The sequence below is a fragment of the Gobio gobio genome (genome assembly GCF_949357685.1).
Source record: "Gobio gobio genome assembly, chromosome: 9".
Taxonomy (NCBI): Eukaryota; Metazoa; Chordata; class Actinopteri; order Cypriniformes; family Gobionidae; genus Gobio; species Gobio gobio.
The window spans coordinates 29,287,975-29,310,716 of NC_137115.1; the positions used below are offsets into that span (position 1 = coordinate 29,287,975).

Genomic DNA, 22,742 nt, shown 5'->3' on the forward strand with positions numbered 1-22,742 from the left:
ATCGACCTGAAGGATGCGTACTTTCATGTCTCTATTCTTCCTCGACACAGACCGTTCCTACGTTTTGCGTTCGAGGGGAAGGCATATCAGTACAAAGTCCTGCCCTTCGGGCTGTCCCTGTCGCCTCGCGTCTTCACGAAAGTCGCAGAGGCAGCCATTGTTCCGCTCAGAGAGCGCGGCGTTCGTATCCTCAACTATCTCGACGACTGGCTCATACTCGCCCAGTCTCGGGAGCAGTTGTGCGAACACAGGGACATGGTGCTCAGTCACCTCAGCCTGTTGGGCCTTCGGGTCAACCGAGAGAAGAGCAAACTCTGTCCCACACAGAGGATCTCTTATCTCGGTATGGAGCTGGATTCGGTCAGCCAGACTGCGCGCCTCACGGAAGAGCGGGTCCGGTCGGTGTTGAACTGCTTGAATTCGTTCAAGAGCAGGACAGCGGTCCCACTGAAATTTTTTCAGAGGCTCCTGGGGCATATGGCATCTGCAGCCGCGGTAACGCCACTCGGATTGCTTCATATGAGACCGCTTCAACACTGGCTCAATGGCCGAGTCCCGAGGTGGCCGTGGCAGAGCGGCCAGTACCGGGTCCCAGTGACACCTTACTGCCGCCAAACTTTCAGCCCATGGTCCGACGCTTCGTTTCTCTGGGCCGGGGTGCCCTTAGAACAAGTGTCCAGGCATGCTGTGCTCTTCACGGATTTCTCCTCCACGGGCTGGGGGGCCACGTACAACGGGCATGCAGTTTCAGGTATGTGGACGGGACCTCAATTGCATTGGCATATCAATTGCCTCGAGTTGTTAGCGGTACACTTGGCACTGCGCCGCCTCAAGGGGCCGCTACGTGGCAAGCATGTACCGGTCCGTACGGACAGCACTGCAGCCGTTGCGTACATCAACCGTCAGGGTGGTCAGGGTGGTTTCGGACCTCAGAGCAACTCTTCGTCTGTTATGGAGGCCAGCAGAAGGGAAAGGCTGTCTCCAAGCAGAGGTTAGCCCACTGGATAGTGGATGCTATCGTCTTGGCTTACCAGTCCCAAGACGTGCCTTGCCCGTTCGTGTTGCGAGCAAACTCAACAAGGAGTGTTGCTTCTTCCTGGGCGCTGGCTCAAGGCGCCTCGCTGACAGATATATGTAGAGCTGCGGGCTGGGCGACACCTAACACGTTCGCTAGATTCTATAGCCTCCGTGTAGAGCCGGTATCTTCCCGCATCCTCGCCCCCAGTGGCCAGTAGCGCTAAGTGCCCGTTCTAAGTGTCGGCTTGCAACGCCACTCCCGCCCTCTGGGCCGGATACGTACGTCTATTTTCTCCAGTTGTGTTCCCCGGAAACGGCTAACCCTGTCGAGCTCCTCCGTCACCCCTGCGGTGCCAGACGTTGCGGCCGTCTGACGCCAGGCCTGCACCCGTATGCTTGAGAAACGTGTGTGTAGGCTGGGTTCCATATGTAGCGGTCCCCTCACGGCTACCCCATATGTGTATTCTTCCACGGTACCAGCTACCCTACTCGGCTAGCCCCGTGTCTTTCCCTTGACAGAGCCCGCTCTGTCGTCTCTGGGCGTGTTCTTTCCCCCCTAGAACCAGGTTGGAACCACCCCGGAGACTGCCATATGTTGCACTACCCTGCCAGGTTAGTCCTTATGTGTATTCTGCCACCAATCCTTCCACTGAAGGACGTGGCTCCGCAGCGTACCATCTCCCGAGACGGGCACGCTTCCCAGCGTTATCCAATAGTCACACTGGGTGGGTCTTGCAGAAACAGCAGTGACTGACCTCCCTGCTTGGAGCCCTGACTTCCGTACCATCTAAGACGGTCCAGTGCGCTCAAGCAGGACGCTGGAAGGGCCAGCGCCCTGGCGTTTTGGTAGGGATCCCAATTCGTCGGTCAGTTCCGACGTACGTCGAACGTGACCGACTGAAAGGGAACGTCTCGGTTACGTTTGTAACCCTCGTTCCCTGAAGGAGGGAACGGAGACGTACGTCCCGTCGCCAGGTGCTGTGCTTCCGCTAGGGGGCCGAGTCACTAGTTCGGCTCCTCAGCAGAAAAAAGCAATGATCAAGCATTCCACTTCCTTATTTATAACCGCGCTGCGGGGCGGTGTGTGGAATGCGTGGATCGCATGCCAATCTCCATTGGCTCGTTTTTAATACACTCGAAGTAGATTGGTCTCTGAGATCAGATCCCAATTCGTCGGTCAGTTCCGACGTACGTCTCCGTCCCCTCCTTCAGGGAACGAGGGTTACATACGTAACCGAGACGTTTTTTGCTCTTTTTGATGACCGATAGTTTCGCTAGATAAGACCCTATTCCTCGCCTGGGAACGCGCAGAGCGTCTGAAGCCATTCAAAGACCTTTGAAACTGCATTGATTTGGACCTTCAACATTTTGGTTGCAATTGAAAACCATTATGTGAAGAAAAATCCTGTAATGTTTTCCTCAAAAAAACATTATTTCTTTTCGACTGAAGAAAGAATGACATCAACATCTTGGATGAGATGGGGATGAGTAATATCAGGGAATTTTTTTCTCTCTATTTTGATGGTTTAATCAAACTTGTATGGTCATTAAAAACAAATATGCCCCCCGGATATCACTTTTGTATATATGGTTATATGTTTTGTGTTTGTAACACAGGTTAACTTGATTCAGAGAACTGGCTGACAGCTTTGTTTTCATGCCATGGTTTGGTGATTTTATCTGCCGTTACACAGCGAGCTTTCAGTCAAGCGTGCTCAGCCTCTGAAAAGGTCTTGACTGAGGAGTTGCTTGACTAATGATGACTGCAAATTCAATACAAGCCTCTCACCACATCAGAGGCATGAGAGCAGATGAGCCAATGAGACGCAGGTGTTCTGTCTTCAAACATTACCGTGCATCACACAGGTGGATTTTACTGATAATGCACACTGGATTTCTTTCATCTCCGGTCTACTTCTCATTAGACTGTATTCATCATAGTGCAATCAAAAACAATGCTCAAAATTTGCAGATTTGCAGTCACACAAAATGCACTTGCTAAAACATTAATGTCAATTACACTTTCACAACACCCTAAGGGCCGAATTACCATAGAAAACCAAAGTAATTCTGCATAAAATTAGTGCTATTTATAATTACTGACAACATGGACAATTTTAAAAGCCTTTACAAGGAAAATGACAAACAGAACAAAGCAGCGTTTGTTGCACAAGCATATGTAAACTGGACTTGCTCATCTCTGAATATGCTAAAACTGTGAGGCATACTGTATTATATATCAGTATGGCTGTCTATTAGGTCTAATTTTTACTGTATAATCTCCATAAGACAAGAAAGTTGTGACACTAAAACAAAATAAAGTTACACATTGGGGCAGATTTACTAACAGCTTGTGACAGAGCAAACCCTCTTTTGACGAAGTAACGTTACAGCGCTTCACTTGATGTGTTTGTATGAGTTGATGTGTGGGCGTTAATGCGGGGATCGTCAGGATTTGAATCTGAAAGAGCTCGTGCTCCGTGGGCGTGGTCGCATTGGCGAATAATGAAGTGGCTCGCGAAAGACTGACATCAATCTCTTTTCACACAGATTACATAAACACAGCATATTTTTTTTCGATATGGTTTACATTGTTTAAAACCTGACATTTCAACGTTTCTTTAGACATATGTCTCATGTTTGTGGGACAAGTATTCACTAAGCTAGAGTTCCTTTTCTGAAGACTATCTGAATGAATGTCTTTGACAGAGAGGCTGCAGATCGCGCATCATGTTTGTTTTCTTTATTTTGCAAAAAGCAAAACATTTTGTTTTTATTGTGACTGTACACAAAAAAAAAATAGAAACTTAACAGATTATAATGATGTATAACACTTGCCTGAATGATAAAAAACGACTGATAAGCTGATAAGAAAAAAAGAGAGCTGATCGCGCCGGCGCGACCGCCGACTCGAGAGGGTTAAAAAACTACTGTCAGGATTTACTAAAGACACGCAGTGATAAATTAGCCCTGAAAAGGCGTGGACAGAGTTATTTTTGCGGCTGACCTTATTGCATATGCATTTGTAGAAGTTTCCCTTTTTAGGCACAAAATTTGTGGGAGGAGAGTATTTAAATGAATCATGCTAGGTTTATTTACATAGGTTTGCGCTCCTCAATTTACTGGTGTTTTGCACCATTATTTACCGCCCCAAAAAAAGCAAATCTTAAACCAGTCGCTAACGGATAGATTGTGCTTGTCATTATGGAAATGATCCGGCTGCATCTGTGTTCATTAATTTGCGCGTCGTCAGAAGATCACGCGCAGAACTGTCCACTCCCATCTGTGCATTTGTGGAATTTGTGCTATCATGCTAATTTGCCTTGTTTAGTATATCTGGCCCTATATTTTGATGGTCCACTTTAGACATCTTTCTCAATATAAGTAAATTTGCAACTACATGTCAACTATCTATCATTAGAGTATTAGTAGACTGTGGTAGACAGTCAGTAAACTGATAGGTTAGGGTTAAGGCCGGGACACACCAAGTTTGACAGTCAGCCGCCAGGCAATGTCGGGCCGTTTTTGAGCGTCGGTTGGCTTAGTATATTCAGTGAGTTCCACATCATTGACTATAGTCGGACACCATCAGGGTTTTTTTTGCGGCTGATTCAGCATGTTGAATCAGTGTGGGGCCATTGGTAAGAGAGAGAACTCTGATTGGCTGTTCAGCTAAGTGAACGTGCCAGTGAACTAGAATAAAGTGGAAAGTGATGAAAGCGAGCAAAGGAGTCAAGACGGTACAGACAGAAGGCTGTTATAATTTTACATAATCTTACCTGAGCATTCGAATGCACAAATATTTTCATAATAACATGAGCTGACTGGAATGAAGAAAGTGATCAGCGTGACGGATATTCAAATTGGTAAGCAAGCGCTGTTTTGTTTACAGTTTGTATATCTGCAGTCCTAGTTTCGGTTTTCCTTTTTGAAATGACAATAATATTGAGAGACTATTGATACCTGCCAATATCGACAGATATTTACTTACACGCAGGAGCAGAATACACGTGCTAGTTGACAGTCACCTTTTGTCCTTTTGATGTGTTCAAGCACTGATTTTCGGCCAAGACGCAGCCAACGAAAGTTGACAAGGTCAGCTTTCGTCGGCTAGGTGTGTCCTGGGCTTTAGGTGTTAGGGGTTGGACAATGAAACTGAAACACTGGCCAATATAATTTTAAAGGTTTCATGTCTATGTACAGTATGTGTGGCCTGGTGGCAAATCTTCACTGGTTTTGTATTCCATCAATAAGAGTAGAGTGTGAATTTTGAATTAGCAGAGCAATAGCACAGCTGCACATAAAACATTGCAATCCACATAACATAATGGGAGACATGTCAGAGTTCAAAAGAGAACAAACTGTTGGTGCACGTCTCGCTGGCTCATCTGTGACCAAGAGGCTTAGTGGTGTAATGAGAGCTATGGTAGACTCTCCTGTTTCTACCAAAACTGTTACCGGGAGCTCCACAAAATAAATATTAATGGTCGGGCTGCTATAGCCAAACCTTTGGTCACTCATGACAATGCCAAATGTCAGTTTCATTGATGCCAAAAGTGTAAATCTTGGGCTGTGGACAATGTGAAACATGTATTGTTCTCTGATGAATCCACTTTCCCACATCCGTGGGAGAGTTACGGTGTGGAGAAGCCCGAAAGAGGCTTAACCCCCTGGACTGTTGCGTACCCAGAGTGAAGCACGGGGGTGGATCTGTGATGGTTTAGGCTGCAATAACATGGCATTCCCTACTGTGCTTAATAGGCACATCACTGCCAAGTACTACCGAACCATTCTGGAGAACCATGTGCACCTAATGGATTAAACCTTGTACCATGAAGGGGGTGCTGTGTATTAGCATGGTAATGCACCAATACACACAGCAAGACTTGTGACAGATTTGATGAACATGAAAGTGAAGTTAAACATCTCTCATGGCCTGCACAGTCACCAGATCTAAATATTTTATAAGCCAGGGGCCGGTTTCATAAACTGCTTAGACTAGTCTTACAAGTTAATCATCTAATTTTTTCTTCAAGACTGGTCATAACTTTTTAAAGTCAGATACATTAAAAGATAGACTAGTCTAATTTGAATCCGAAAAGAAAGACTGATTAGCCCTACCTAGACACAGAGTCAGACACAGTATTAACTTAGCGGTTTTTGCAACTGGCCCCTGGCCACTGTTCTGGAAGATAAATGGCTAAAAATCCTTCTGGCCATTGTGAAGGATTTGTATCTGTCATTCCCAAGACCAATTGATGCTGTATTGGCCATAAAAGGAGGCCCTACACCGTACTAATGAATTACTGTGGTCTTAAACCATGTGTTTCAGTTTCATTGTCCAACCCCTGTAGTTGCAAAGTAACTTATAGTCTAAAGTAGACCATCAAAAAAGTGTTACCAGAAAGTTTTGCTTCCTATGTTTATTAGTTGCATTTTAATGGCAATGTTCTTGTATAACACTATAGCTGTGCTTGGGTGAGGCAGGATGTCCATGTAGTCCGGGATGGATGGCTGACTTGTGAATTGTAACATCGTTTATGGTTCCCGGTAAGCAGAGGGGCGGCCAGATCAATCAATGATGGCAGCTGGCCGATGCTCGTGCAAGAGACCTCATCAGGTTAATGGAGATCAGAGGAGATGTCGGTCACTGACAGCGCAGCGATGGAGGTAATGGAGGTAATTCAGACTGATAACACAAACACAGCAAATGCTTTGGAAGTGTGACCCATTAAGAAGGCTTGTTTAATTAAAAATAAACAGGAAAAAAAAGAAAAAAGAAATGATATTGTGCTTGATGAAAAGTCACCACCCCAATTCTCATTACCATGATGTGAATAAATCTCATATTCATTACTGTAATATTATATAGATTTTTTCACTACAGTTCAAAAGTTTGGCTTTAGTAAGATTTTTTAAAAAGAAATGTATACTTTTATTTAGGACGCATTAAATTGATTAAAAGTGACAGACATTTATAATGTTACAAAAGATATTGATTGTTTTTAAAAAATGCTGTTCTTTTGAACTTTCTATTCACCAAAGAATCCGGATAATATCAGCACCAAATCAGCATATTAGAATGATTTCTGAAGGATCATGTGACTGAAGGCTGGAGTAATGATGCTGAAAATCAGATTTGCATCACAGGAATAAATTACATTTTAAAATATATTCAAATAAAAAAGTTATTTAAAAATTGTAATTCATTGTTGTCACAAATAAACTAAATGGCTGTTTACACAATACTGTTTTCAACGAAAAACTTTTGAATACGGGTTTCAAAATGCACGTTTTTTTTTAAACTACACCGTTATTGTCTCTGTGTCAACTACAAAACAGCAAATTTGTGAAAATGCTTTTGTAATACGCGTGCGTATTATGTGTTCAGTCTAAAGGCATGTACAAGTACAACCAAAACAATGGCGGACTACAGGACTCTGTTTGTCAAGATACTGAGTTTATTAAAGGAATAGTTCACCCCAAAATGAAAATTCTGGCATCATTTACCCTTAAGTTGTCCCAAACCTGTATACATTTCTTTGTTCTGCTGAACACAAAAGATGATATTTTGAAGAATATCAGTAACCAAACAGTTGATGGACCCCATTGACTTCCATAGAAGTCAATGGGGTCCATCAACTGTTTAGTACACCATATTCTTCTAAATATCCCATTGACTATAAAAAACTATATTGAAATATCCCTATGGAAGTCAATAATATCTATTCTAAATATCTTATTTTGTGTTCAGCAGAAGAAAGAAATTCATACAGGTTCAGACCAACTTAAGGGTGAGAAAATGATGAAAGAATCTTCATTTTGGGGTGATCAATCCCTTTAACCCTTCTCCAGAAAAGTGTAAATTTACTGCACGCATTATTTACATATGCCAAATTCTAAAATCGGCAACTAATTCTAATCTCGCAAACTACTGGCCTGGCATGCATAATACATTGTTTTCGCCGATCTGTTTGAACAGGGATCTTTAAGTACATCGTTGTTGGATAAATTTATCCTGAAACATATGCATACATCATGGTAATGAAAAAAAAGAAAATCCCACACATTCTATGAGAATTTAGTAGGGATGCAACAAAATTAAAATTTTCGTCCGAAACCAAAAATTCTGGATGCACTTGGGAGAAAACCGAAAATTTTTAAAATAGCTTTTTTTGTAAAGTGCCGTGTTCGCCTGGGCCATGAGCAACTGAGCTCCGCATGTGTATAGAGTGGAATATTGAGCGTCAGAGTGTTATATGTGAGTGATAATGGCTAGAGCGACAGTGAAACTTCAGCACTGAAGACTGAGTGGCGGGCCGGCATATAATTTCGTTTTTTTCTCTTTCGGCCAAAAACCCCCGAAAATGCCATTTTCATTCGATAATTTTCGGTAACCGAAATTTCGGTGCATTCCTAGAATTTAGTGTGGGGATACTTTTTTACTTTTGTTTTTTAAATATGACCAGGTAAAGTAGCACCACAAGAAAATCTAATAATGTATAATAAAATGTGAAGTAAAAATATATCTGAAAACGGGGGGGGGGGGGGGGGGGGGGTCTAACTGACTCATAGTGGGGACAATAATTAGAGACAGATTTGTGTTAAATAATGGTTTTTACAATGTTAAGTTATAACCAAATTCATTATATTCTAATTTGAATCATAATAAGGGAATCATGATTACAGAAGATTATTCTTGTATACTGCACCTGTGGTCTACTTAATGGGCAGATAACCGAAGGCAGAAGGCTTGAAGGCAGTCGCTTTCTTCACCGCTGCGGACCCTCAGCGCGCTACTTACACCCCGAGGCCCTGTGTCAGACTGATGGACAGCAGTGGGAACGCTTCCGCTATCGCAGCTAACTTTGAATTCTGCAATTAATTTTTCTTGGACAGTTTGGGATCTTATATTTATAAATCCATGATAACGAGCCACTGTAATTGCATTTTTCTTTCAGTTTGCTAATTGCTTTGGGAACGGTGGCGCTGCCAGAGCATGGCAGGGTTATATTTGGAGCATTTCGCTTTTGCTCTCTCAGAATGAGCCGGAGTTTCATGAAGGAAGCAGAATTCATATTTTAGTCACACTTTCAAACAGCTGCAATTCTTTTTTTAAGCACTGTAGCCTGTAGCCTTAATTTCAACAGAGGTAAGACATATAACCTTAATCTGACAGACCTCTGGCACTCAATGATCGCACTTTATAAATCTTTTATTTGATTTTGAAGTATTTGATGACTGCCCAGTGATTTCACCACATTATGGAACGCCTTTCAACGACCACTGTTGTGATTACGAAACCATACAGATGTCAATGCAGTGAGGGAGGGAAGTTTGAAGTAAATTTTGATTAAAGCAATATCAACCGAAACATCAGGACCAAACTATAACCTCTTGCAGCCCAAACTCTGGTACCCAAATTAACCACAAACATTGAACATGATTAAAAAGCAAGTTGGTGGCTGTCTGTAAAGTGTTAGTTCAGCAAAAAAAAATGAAAATCCTGTCATAATTTACAAGCTTCAGGTCATTTTAAACTTTCTTTTTTCCATGGAACATAAAAGAAGTTAGGCAATATGTTTATGCATCTCTTCTCCAAAGGGAAATGATGCAATGCAATAAAAGTGAATTAGAATGTGTTTATGCTCCAAAAAACACCAGATAAGTAACACATGTGATATGTTAGTGCATTTTGACCAACATTTTTAGTATATGCATGCGCATGAGTCATATAGACAGTTATGATACTTTTAAGGTGCTGTTTTGTCATTTTTGAAGCTCATTCACAGTTAATTATTTTCTTACATTGCATGGAAATCAATAATAATTTTTGTTAAATGTTCTTTCTGTGTTCCACAGGTTTGAAACGACACACTCAAATAAATATTCATAAATTAATGAAACAGGTAAGTTCCCTTTCGTTCAGTCACTACGACGTACGTTAGTGACTAACGAATGGGGGTTTCGCTTAGAAGCCAATCATCTTCATCGTATTCAACAGCGCCCAATGGCAGTGCCAATGCCATGGGCATGCGGAATTTGCATGCGTAACTCCGCCCCACCTCGTGGGTATATAAGGAAGTACGCTGCGAACATCGCATTATGTTTCTGCTTTGGAGCCAAGAGGATCTCTTCACTCCTACAAGCCTGATCTGAGTCATCGACAGCTTTCGAGACGAGCAGCTTTCCAGAGGCGTTGGTGTTAGGGCGCGTTCCAGTGATCATCATACTGCCTGCCTGCTGATCTGCGCAGTGGTCCGCTAGACAGCTGGTGTGTGGTCCCTGGGCGCTTCGGCGTTCTCTGCGAGGCTTTCCTCTCATAAAAGAGCTTACACGTGACGCGTCCTTTTCAGGATGTCTCGTCCGTGTACTTCTGGGTGTGGTCGGTTGCTTTCCTCCTCTGATGGGCACGAACACTGTCTGGTATGTTTGGGCTTTCAGCATGCTCAGACAGCGTTCGCGGATGAGTCATGTTCTCACTGCGGGAACATGACCATCGCAATGTTGCGGTCAAGACTCCATGACCTTCGTACTGAAGTGAGAGTCCCCTCTACCACACCCCGATCTACTGAGTCCCAGAGGCCCAGTACTTCGGCTGGTGGTCAGGGTGACTTGACGGTTACGGTGTGGAACAAAGCCCCGACGCTCATGCCTCGGGCCACACCCCCGTCTTGCACATTGCAACCCGCGAGCGTTCAGATGCAGATCGCGGGGCCGGCTCCGGCCCCCCCGCGCATCTCATTTGGCGCTCCGGAGGAGGATGCGATGTCGATCACCGCATCACAAGGTGGGCTCGAGTCCTCTGGAGATGATGACTCGGCTGTGCTGCCGCCCTCGGGCGTGCCAGCATTGCCCGAGTCAGATCCAGAGCTGACAGCCATGTTGTCTCGGGCAGCCGCGAGTTTAGGGATCGAGTGGAACCCTCCACCCTGTCCCGAACGCTCAAGGCTCGATGATTGGTTTTTGGGGGCTCGCGCTGACACCCGTCAGTCCTTGCCCTCAATACCTTTCTTTCCCGAGCTGCATGAGGAACTCACGCGGTCCTGGAAGTCCCCGTTGTCTTCCCGCGACCGTTCACTGACTTCCTCCGCCTTCTCCGTCCTCGATGGGGCGGCAGCTAAAGGGTACACTGGGGTCCCTCCAGTTGAACGTTCTGTTGCGATGCAACTGTGTCCTCAGAGCGCTTCAACCTGGCGTTGGTGATCCTAAGCACCCCTCCAAAGCCTGTCGATTCACATCAACCTTGGTGTCGAAATCGCACAGAGCCGCGGGGCAGGCTGCCGCTTCGCTGCATGCCATGGCGATCCTCCAGGTCTACCAGGCCAGGATCCTCAAGGACATGCACGAGGGTGGAGTTGATCCGGGGCTCTTAAATGAGCTGCGTGCCGCCACCGACCTCGCTCTCCGGGCGACGAAGGTGACCGCACGCTCCCTGGGTCAAGTGATGTCCACAAATGTGGTCCAGGAGCGTCACCTGTGGCTGAACCTGGCCGATATGCGGGACACCGAGCGAACCCGGTTCCTCGATGCCCCCATATCCCAGGCCGGCCTCTTCGGCGGGGCGGTTGAGGACTTTGCCCAACAGTTCTCAATCGCCCAGAAGCAGACTGAGGCAATCAAACACGTACTGCCCCGGCGGCCAGCTGCTGCCTCCACCCAGCCGCCGGCACAGTCGCCTCGACTGCTCCACGCCGAGGACGCCCTCCTAAGGCTCCCGCCCCTCCCACCCGGTCCAAGCAGCAGCCTTCACCCGGGCCGGGTCGCGGAGGAAGCCGTAGGAAGGCGTCCAAGTCCCCTCAGGCCGCCCCGCGCCCCGCTAAACGCCAGGCCAAGCGGCGCTCCTGAGACGGACGGCTCAGGGATGGGAAATTCTTTCGAGGAGATGGTAGCAGGACCACTCCTTCCCCCGGTGGAGGGCCGGGGGAGAATCCTTTGTTCAGCTGCTGGCCCCCGGGTCAGCAGCACCCTATGTTGGTCAAAGAAAGAATTAACACTCCCATCCCTGAGCCCACAGAGTCCGGTGATGACGGTGCGCGCCACCCACGGGTCCCGCCACTCGCATCCCACTCTGTCGCCAGCCTCCTGGCAGAGCAGACCCCAGTGGAACGCGCGTCCTTCCCTGGTCTCCTCTGTCAGGACGCAGCTGTCAACCGTGCCCCCGCACCGGGACGCCCCACAGCCTCCCATGTCCGGGCCGGTGACGCTGCATCGCTGCAAGCCCACACCGGGTACGTCTGTACACCGTATGACCCCGCTGGTGCAGTTTCTGGATGTCTGGCTTCAGCTTCCAGGACTGTCCCGCTGGGTCGAGCGGACCGTCAGGCGCGGCTACGCGATTCAGTTCGCGCAGGTTCCTCCCTGCTTCCGGGGAGTCCGTTCCACCATGATCGGGGCCAACGCCCCCGTCATGCGAGCGGAGATTGCCACCCTACTGGCGAAGGGTGCGATCGAACCTGTCCCTCCAGCCGAGATGAATTGCGGGTTTTACAGCCCGTACTTCATTGTACCCAAAAAGACCGGTGGGCTACGGCCAATCCTGGACCTGCGCGTCTTGAACCGTTACCTTCACCGGTTTCCGTTCAAGATGTTGACAGTGAAACGCCTTTTCGAATGCGTTCGTCCACACGATTGGTTTGCAGCGATCGACCTGAAGGACGCCTACTTCCATGTCTCCATTTTGCCTCGACACAGACCGTTCCTACGGTTTGCTTTCGAGGGGCGGGCATATCAGTACGCGGTTCTACCATTCGGGCTATCTCTGTCCCCTCGCGTCTTTACGAAGATTGCCGAGGCAGCCCTTGCGCCCCTTCGGCAGCACGGGGTCCGCATCCTGAACTACCTCGACGACTGGCTCATACTGGGTCCCTCTCGAGAGCAGGTTTGCGGACACAGAGATCTGGTGCTCCATCACCTAGCCCGTCTGGGCCTTCGGGTCAACTGGGAGAAGAGCAAACTTTGCCCCGCGCAGAGGATCTCTTTTCTCGGTATGGATATCGACTCGGTCGCCATGTGCGCGCAGCTTTCGAGCGAGCGCGCGCAGTCTCTGCTGACTTCCCTTCGACAACTCGAGGGCAAGAGTGCGGTTCCACTGAAACACTTTCAGAGGCTCCTGGGGCATATGGCATCTGCAGCCGCGGTAACGCCGCTCGGATTGCTTCATATGAGACCGCTTCAGCACTGGCTACGCGATCGAGTCCCGAGATGGGCATGGCGGTCTGGCACGCTCCGGGTCCCAGTGACCCGGGCCTGCTTACAGACACTCACCCCGTGGTCGAACCTCAAGTTTCTACGGACCGGAGTGTCCTTAGAACGAGCTTCCCGGCATGTTGTTGTGACAACAGATGCATCATCCACGGGCTGGGGTGCCATGTGCAATGGACAAGCAGCCGCGGGCTCCTGGACAGGACCCCAGCGCCTTCTGCATGTCAATTGCCTCGAGTTACTGGCTGTACGGTTCGCCCTGCACCGCTTCCGAGCGTTGCTGAAGGGTCAACATGTACTAGTCAGGACAGACGACACGGCCGGGCGGTCTACGCTCCCGCCGTATGTCTCAACTCGCCCGCCATCTCGTTTTATGGAGTCAGAAGCATCTGAGGTCCCTTCATGCTGTCCACATCCTGGGAGTCCTGAACCGTGCAGCCTCGAGCTCTCACGGCTTCAGCCACTTCCTGGAGAATGGAGACTCCATCCCCAGACGGCCCAGCTGATATGGGAACGGTTCGGTGACGCCCAGGTAGTCCTGTTGCCTCCCAGGACTCTTCCCATTGCTCCCTGTATTATTCCCTGACCGAGGGCACCCTCGGCACGGATGCACTGGCGCACAGCTGGCCGTCAGGGCTACGCAAGTATGCGTTTCCCCCAGTGAGCCTTCTTGCACGGGTACTGTGCAAGATCAGGGAGGACAAGGAGCAGGTCGTCTTGGTCGCCCCGCTTTGGCACGGCCAGACCTGGTTCCCAGAACTCTTACTCCTTGCGACAGCCCCTCCCTGGCCTATTCCTCTGAGACCGGACCTCCTTACTCAGAGACGGGGCACCTTTTGGCACCCGCGTCCAGCGTTCTGGAAGCTCCACGTGTGGCTTCTGGACGGGACACGGTAGGTTTGAGTAGCCTTCCACCTGCGGTGGTCGCTACCATCACTTCCGCTAGAGCTGAGTCTACACGACGTCTCTACGCGTTGAAGTGGAACCTCTTCGTCACATGGTGCTCTTCCCGCCAAGAAGACCCCTGGAAATGCCCGATCGGGTCCGTGCTATCGTTTCTCCAGGAGGGGGTGGAGCGAAGGCTGTCTCCCTCCACCCTTAAAGTGTACGTGGCCGCAATATCTGCCTACCACGATCTCCTGGGAGACAAAAAGGTAAGTCAGCACGACCTGATCATCAGGTTCCTGAGGGGGGCGAGGAGACTGAATCCTCCTCGCTCTCCTCTCGTTCCCTCTTGGGACCTCTCAGTAGTCTTAAGTGCTCTGCAGAGGCCTCCCTTTGAGCCTTTGCGGTCGGCCGAGATTAAGTTCTTGTCTATGAAGACGGTTCTGCTGACCGCATTGGCCTCGCTTAAGAGGGTCGGGGACCTGCAAGCATTTTCGGTTGACGAAGCGTGCCTTGAGTTCGGGCCGGCTAACTCTCACGTGATCCTGAGACCCCGGCCCGGATATGTGCCCAAGGTTCCTACCACTCCGTTCCGAGATCAGGTGGTGAACCTGCAAGCGCTGCCTTTGGAGGAGGCAGACCCAGCCTTGGCATTGCTCTGTCCAGTACGCGCTCTCCGCGCCTACGTAGACATGACGCAGTGTTTCAGGACCTCAGACCAGCTCTTTGTCTGTTATGGTGGAGAGCGGAAGGGAAGCGCTCTCTCAAAGCAGAGGTTGTCTCACTGGATAGTGGACACCATTGTTTTGGCATACCAGCAGCAAGGCCGACCATGTCCCCTTGGTGTGAGGGCACACTCCACCCGGAGTGTGGCCTCCTCTTGGGCTCTAGCGCATGGCGCCTCGCTAACAGACATCTGCAGAGCTGCAGGCTGGGCGACACCCAACACATTCGCCAGATTCTACAATCTCCGAGTGGAGCCAGTGTCCGACTATGTACTCGCCCCTACGGGTGGCCGGTAATGGGCCAGGCTCAGGTGTCTTCGCTTGCTCGCCATTCCACTCCAAGGACTGGATACGTGCGATATTTTCCTCAGGTGAGCTCCCCGAGAGCCCTGAGCTCCTCCAGCACTGCTTACACCGACATCAGTTCAGTCTGCCCTTTCGAGCCCAGACCCTCATGTCCGGCCAGGTGCTCCGTGTGCATGGTTCCCCTCCGGCGACCCCCACACGAGTATTCCCACCGTAAGCCTCCTCAGTGAGCAGGTGTCTTTCCCTTGGCAAGTCCCTGCCACCCCTAGGGTTAAAAATCCACCTTCGGCTGGTACCCTAGAGATCTTCCATATGCAACCCTCAGCGGGTCATATGTGTATTCTCTAAGTCCTCCCTACGGTAGGCATCTTGGCATTCCCTCACTGGGATATGCTTCCCAGTGTACCTTGGTATTCCTGTGATAAGTGGGAGTCCTAGGGCCTTAAGTGGCGGGATCTCACACTTACGCAGGGCACTGGATGACAGCTGAGTGGCGTTGTTGAATAGGATCCCCCATTCGTTAGTCACTAACGTACGTCGTAGTGACTGAACGAAAGGGAACGTCTCGGTTACGTATGTAACCCTCGTTCCCTGAGGAGGGAACGGAGACGTACGTTTCCTTAGCCACGTCAGCTGTGCTGCCTGGAACGCGGAGTTCAGTCTTGGCTCCTGCAGCAGTAACATAATGCGATGTTCGCAGCGTACTTCCTTATATACCCACGAGGTGGGGCGGAGTTACGCATGCAAATTCCGCATGCCCATGGCATTGGCACTGCCATTGGGCGCTGTTGAATACGATGAAGATGATTGGCTTCTAAGCAAAACCCCCATTCGTTAGTCACTAACGTACGTCTCCGTTCCCTCCTCAGGGAACGAGGGTTACATACGTAACCGAGACGATTTCTGGAATAAAAAATTAAAAAACCATGGAAACGGTGGAAACATTTTACAATAAGATTAACATTAGTTAACTATATATTACTGTACCTGTGAAAATTTTGGAAACATTACACATTTTTATGTTTTTGAAAGAAGTACAGTATCTTATGCTCACCAAGGCTGCATTTAATCAAAAATACAATACAAATGACTAGTATTGTGAAATATTATTACAATTTAAAATAATTATTTTCTAGTTTAATAAATTAAAAAATGTAATTTATTCCTGTGATCATATCTGAATTTTCAGCATCATTACTGAAGTCGTCAGTGTCACATGATCCTTCAGAAATAATTATAATATGATGATTTGCTGCTTGAGAAACATGTATTATCATTATTATTATTATCAGTGTTCACTCAAAAAAAATGAACTTTCACTGTTGTTAGTTGCACTCAAATCATCCTTGTTCGCATTGCTTAAAAAACTCATGTAACTAAATTTACTTAGATTTACTGAGTTGTTTCTACTAAAAATGAGAATTGTCAGCTTTACTTAATAAGTGTTTGTTCGGTCAACTTAACATTGCTGAGTGAAACGAACAAACTGGGCAGTGGATCTGTAGTTCCCAGCATGCTTTGCAAGGGACTGCATTAAGAGAGTCAATTTAGGGATTAAAGTGTTATTTTATCTTTTTCAGTAAAGGGAAAGATGTTGTTATTTTATGTTAGTGTTATGTGCAGTTATGTTGGACATTTAGAGGAGTTTCTGTGATTTTGTGGTTACCATTATGCAGAAGAGTGGTGCCTGTGTTTAGCGTGTGGCCACTCATACACTCATTCATTGGATGGACTTCCTGCTCTCAATTAAGTTATTATTGAATTTTGTTTCTAAAATATATATTCTTTTTGTTATATTTAATAGTTTTCCACTTACACTTGTAGAGCAAGTAGTTAATTTAATAAGGTAAATTAAATCAATAAATGTGTTCACCTAACAAAATAAACTTTTATAAATTTAACATAACATTGCCAAGTAAACTGCACATATAAATATTATGTAACAGTGACAAATTCAAATGGTTTGTGTTTACTTAAAGAAATTTTGTCAGCTTTACTTGACTTTCTTTTGTTCATATAACTAAATTTTTATTTGTAAAAATGACTCAATATAGTCGTGTGGAACCACTTAACGCAGCTTTTTTAAGTAAATTCAACAAATTATTTCTTTGAGTGTTGAAAACAGTTTTTGCAGCCTAACTTTTTTGATACCGTTCAAACATTGGTGGTAAGATTAAAAAAGAGATTCCTTACATTGATTCCTTTGTTTTTATTGCATTTTTGATTAAATAAATGTAGCCTCGGTGAGCATAAGATACAATTAAAATATTGTAATGTTTCCAAAATATTCAAAGGCACTGTAATATAGTTAGCTAATGTTAACAGATTGCACATTATTGTAAAGTGTTACCAATTACTCCATGTTTTTTATTTTTATTTTTATTCCAGAAACCTTACCTGATTCATTCATGTAGGACTGACAAATATGCATCACAATAAGTTCATTAGTTAATCTTAAAACTGCATAATCCAAATGGAAGGCAATTTTATATGTAATTCAAATACATACATCTTATATTTAGGCCTAAATATTTATTTGAGGGGGACGTAGATGACAGGATGTTCACTTTTGGCTGAACTGTCTCTTTGAAGTTAAGGATTAGCAGCCTCAGTTATTAAATATAATTGTTCTTGTGAGGTTTCATGCCAGGTAACTCGAGCAGGAGTGGCATGCTCTTGAGGGGACCGGACAGGAAGTAGGGGTGACAGGAAGTGAGGTGGGTTTCAATGGGTGTGAGAGCGCTCGTGCTGCTCAAACCTGGCCAGTAGAACTGATTAACTGGAATGAATTAAGACCATACACTACAGCCGGAATTCACAACAGGAAAGCTGCAGAGATCTGCCTCAGTGTCTTCATTTACTGTCATTTAATGTTGCTCCAAACCCATTTCTATTTTGCACAGAAGACTTGTGTCTTACGGGTTTGGAACGACATGAGCGTGGGTAAATGATGACAGGATTCTACTGATTTCTGCAGCTGGTCTGGCTGTAGAGCACTGGCCTAGAGTGATGTTAGAGGAAACCTGTCCACACACCTTGCAGAAGACCACAGTCCCTTCCTCCTGGTGCAAGAGCCCAGAGGAGACGGGAACGACAAGAAACAAGGACATTGTCATAGTCGGAGAGATTTATCACATTTACAGAAGAGAGAGAAGCATCACAACACGCATGCAAAATTCACATGGGATGTTAAGTTGCGTTCACATCATGACGGAATTCCCGCAATTATGAGGTGACTCTCAGGAATCATTTGTTTCTATGGCAACACTGGATCCATGTGTGGCTTTGTTGTACATGACAAAATATTTGATCACTACATTAATTATCCTAAATTCTTTTGAAATATCTTGAATAGGTTTGAGGGAGGGAAATTATTTTTCTTGATTTACATGGTTCTGTTAATGGTTATTGAACAGAGCTTTTCTATCAATGCTAACCAAACAGGCAACAGTGTTTCTTGCATCATAATCAGCGGCATGTGCTGCTAATGGATCTACATGTTCACTGAAGCTTACTGTATTATGTAGAAGAGTATTGTGAGAGAGAGAGAGAGAGAGAGAGAGAGAGAGAGAGAGAGAGAGAGAGAGAGAGAGAGAGAGAGAGAGAGAGAGAGAGAGAGAGAGTATTACTTGCATTCCGATTTAGCATTTTCCTTCAGGTCAGTCCTATGTTCATAATGAAAATCTGCTTGAATGTTCACTGCGATGTCTTGTCCTTTTACAAGTTAAGGGGTTTTAACGTGTCCTGACACTGACAGCGCTAGTCAAAGTATATGTCAGTTGTGTCTTGCTCCGTGTTCATTAAAGGTTTCAGTTCTTTCAATATAAAAGACTGTTCACTACTGAGTGACTCACTCATAAAGACGGTCTTTTCCGTCATGTAATGGAGTAATAATGTAACTTCTGTTGCTGTTCACGGTCAGGGACAATTTTTTCCAGCGGAAGGAAGGCTTTTAGTGATTTTACTTCAAGAAAGTTGCATTGATACATATTTTTTTTGGCTTCAATATTTGTATTGTGTGATAAATGTTTCATAAAAGCAATAAGGTACTCGAGGCTAGTGCTGTATTGTGAATAAGTCACGGCTGAAGGGGTTGCAGGGACTTCGCATTACATGAAAAAATATTATAGTATATTATAGTAAAATGACTGAACCATACTATAGTAAAGATACTACAGTAAATTATAGTATATTATAGTTTTTACTACACTTTGTTTATTTACTATAGTATGGTTCAAAAACAATATATGATTTACTAGATTAATTTTACTATAATTAGTTATAGAGTATTTTTTCATGTGGGGTCTAACACCGGCATTTAGCTGTGACTTATTCACGGAACAGCACAGACTCTCTTACCTTATTGCTTGTATATAAAACAGCAATGCTGATGTAGGTAACTAACCACCTGTAACCACTGAAGCCACGAACTTGATGGACCTTCTAGTTGCAACCAAACAGACTCATAATTACGGCAATTTGACACGTCATGAACGCAGCTTTACAGCAAGGGATGTTCTACAACTTAACTCACACAGACAGTTAGTGGGAAAACATTGTTGTGGAGTGTTGCAGTAACATTGATTAGATTACCAACCTGTTTTCCTCCCATAGACTCAAACATCTTCTCCAGCTGAACTCGGAGCTGCTGAATGTTGTTCAAGAGGATACAGGACTGTCAGGAGAAGAAAGATAAACAAGATATTTCATGATTAATCGACTGTCCTTTCCATACACATTCGGTCTTCAAAACCCTCCCCCATCCTAATGCAAGGAGACGTTTTTTAACTAGAAGAATTCTGTAAATATATACACATGGGCATTGATTCGTCTGGAAGCTGTTGATGATGGTGGTCGCTGACATGACTTTGCACATCTTACTTTCATCAGTGGCAGTAAATCTGAATTTCATTGCATAAAATCTATGCCTCCACCAGAGAAATGCCAGAATTACGCAATTGAACTGAAATTGTATTGATTCAAATGCTCATTCCATTGTGAAAATGAATGGAAAAAGGCACAACAAAGGTGTTATTAAAGTATATTGTTTTAAAGTCATAGTAGTTATTAATGTATTCAGTAGGTTTAAGATTAGTTTTATCATATAAACTACATGCACTTACCAGACACTTTTTAACTGCTTGTTAATGCAAATATCTATTCAGCCAATCACATGGCAGCAACTCAATGCATTTAGTAGAGGTCAAGACGAACTGCTGATGTTCAAACTGACCATCAAAATGGGGAAGAAAGGTGATTTAAATGACTTTGAAAGTGGCATTGCTGTTGGTGCCAGACTGGGTGGTCTGAGTATTTCAGAAACTGCTGATATCCTGGGATTTCCACGCACAACCATCTCTTGGGTTTATAGAGAATGGTCTAAAAGAGAAAATATCTAGTGAGCAACAGTTCTGTTGGTAAAAATGTAATAGTAACTTAAATAACCACTTGTTACAACCAAAGTCTGCAGAGCATCTCTGAACGCACGTCCAACCTTGAAGCAGATGAGCTTCAGCAGCAGAAGAACACACCGGTGACACTCCTGTCAGCTAAGAATAGGGAAACTGAGGCTATAATTTGCACTAGCTCACCAAAATTGGACAATAGAAGATTGGAAAAAACATTGCCTGAACTGATGAGTCTCGATTTCTGCTGCGACATTCAGATGGTGGAGTCAGAATTTGCCATAAACAACATGAAAGCATGGATCCATCCTGCATTGTATCAACGGTTCAGGCTGGTGCTGGTGGTGTAATGTTGTGGGGGATTTTTTCTTGGCACACTTTGAGCCCCTTAGGACCAAATGTATGCATCATTTAAACACCACAGCCTACCTGAATATTGTTGCTGACCATGTCCATTCCTTTAGGACAAGAGTGTACTCATCTTCTGACGGCTACTTCCAGCAGGATAACGCACCATGTCACAAAGCTCAAATCATCTCAAACTGGTTTCTTGAACATGAGAGTGAGTTCACTGTACTCAAACGGCCTCCACAGTAATCAGATCTCAATTCAATAAAGCACCTTAGGGATGTGGCAGAACGGATGATTCGCATCATGGATGTGCAGCCGACAAATCTGCAGCAACTGTGTAATGCTATCATGTCAATATGGACCCAAATCTCGTTGAATCTATGCCATGAAGAATTAAGGGAGTTCTGAAGGCTAAAGGTCTAGCAAGGTGCCTAATAAAGTGGCCGATGAGTGTATATATTCAGTGGTGGCCAAAATGATTAGAACAGCTGACAAATATAAAAATATGTACCTTTTTTTGCCTCCAAAACATGCTTTCATTTCATAATGTTCATGAAACATGCAGATGGTTGCTCTGACCATCAAATATCAGATATATAATCAAAACTCAGTTTATTTTCTAACTCGCCCCAAATGTGCTCGATGGGGTTGAGGTCCGGACTTTGAGGGGGCCAGTCCATCATTTTCAGTGTTCCAGCAGATTCCTTCCGTTACAGGTAGTTCCGGCAATAGTTAGAAGAATGTTTCGGGACCTCTTGTCCTCTTGGAAAATAAATCCAGGCCCAATGAGACGACTCCCAGATGTCAAGTGTTCTAATAATAGCCTACTATTACACATGCCATGATGCATACTATCCGACTGTGTATGTAAATACACACTATAGATGGACATTTTGACATAATTTTGTGTATTTGACTGTTTAAGGAAAAACAACTTAATTTGGAATGCGCAAGCTCTTTACGGCGGCTTGCGTGTGCGTTGTTATGAGCGCAAATAAAACATCTCTCAAAGAGCTCCCATCCCATGTATTACGAAATTCTATACAATCGCTTGCATGTTCAAATTGGCAAGGTTTAAAAAGACGTGGGCAAGTGATTTCCGTCGGCTGTCCCGAAACGAAAGTGAAAGTGTTGAATTGGAGCGCGCAGATTGCTTTTAGGCTATAGCGCAGGTGCGAAGTCTTTTGAAGCCAGAAGCAATTTGCTCATTGTGAGAGATAGTGGGAGACGCGCAATATTGCTGGAATTACTTCTCACAAGAATGTTTTCAAATGACTGATTTGATGAGATAATCTGTGTTGATTAATTTACTAATAAACATTGGCGGGAATTTCCTGCTTTATAAACGTAAAACTTGCGAGAATGAGAAAAATGATGTGCAATACCCGCGCCAAAATTCAGAGTATGGTATCGATTTAATCGGTACTTCGGCATTAGATTGTGGTACCGTACCGAAGCCAAAATTGTGGTATCGAGGCATCCCTAATATATATATATAAGTAAAATGAAGGAGGGAGACTAGAACGCGCTGCCTGGATCATTGATTGGAACATTTAGTAGCCTATATAAAATGGCCTGATGGAAGTGCTGATAAAAATAAAGTCGTCTGCGATGTCCTGCAATATCCACTATCCTACCCAAGAGCGTGTCATACACGCCATAAAGTGCGTATCATATGCACACGAAAAACTGCGTAGCGTATATATACATTCCACACTTGTACTATTGATACGCATTCTCAACAGGGAGCGCACACTCTTAAAGGGGCCACACACTATATTCCTACTCGTTACAACGTCCATGCATTCAGCAGCCCAAATGAATACCTGTCTGTCATTAATGTTAACCA

General features: G+C 45.4%; 1 protein-coding gene across 1 annotated transcript in view; it reads right to left on the reverse strand.

Annotated features, from left to right (window-relative positions):
- Positions 1 to 22,742, reverse strand: part of unc13c (unc-13 homolog C (C. elegans)) — a 282,829-nt gene that overhangs the window by 39,475 nt on the left and 220,612 nt on the right. The window contains exons 23-24 of the mRNA XM_079824971.1: positions 19,735 to 19,812; positions 18,173 to 18,199 (exon numbers count right to left, since the gene is read on the reverse strand). Coding sequence (XP_079681097.1) covers positions 18,173 to 18,199; positions 19,735 to 19,812 — 105 coding nt within the window. The remainder of the gene's footprint in view (positions 1 to 18,172; positions 18,200 to 19,734; positions 19,813 to 22,742) is intronic.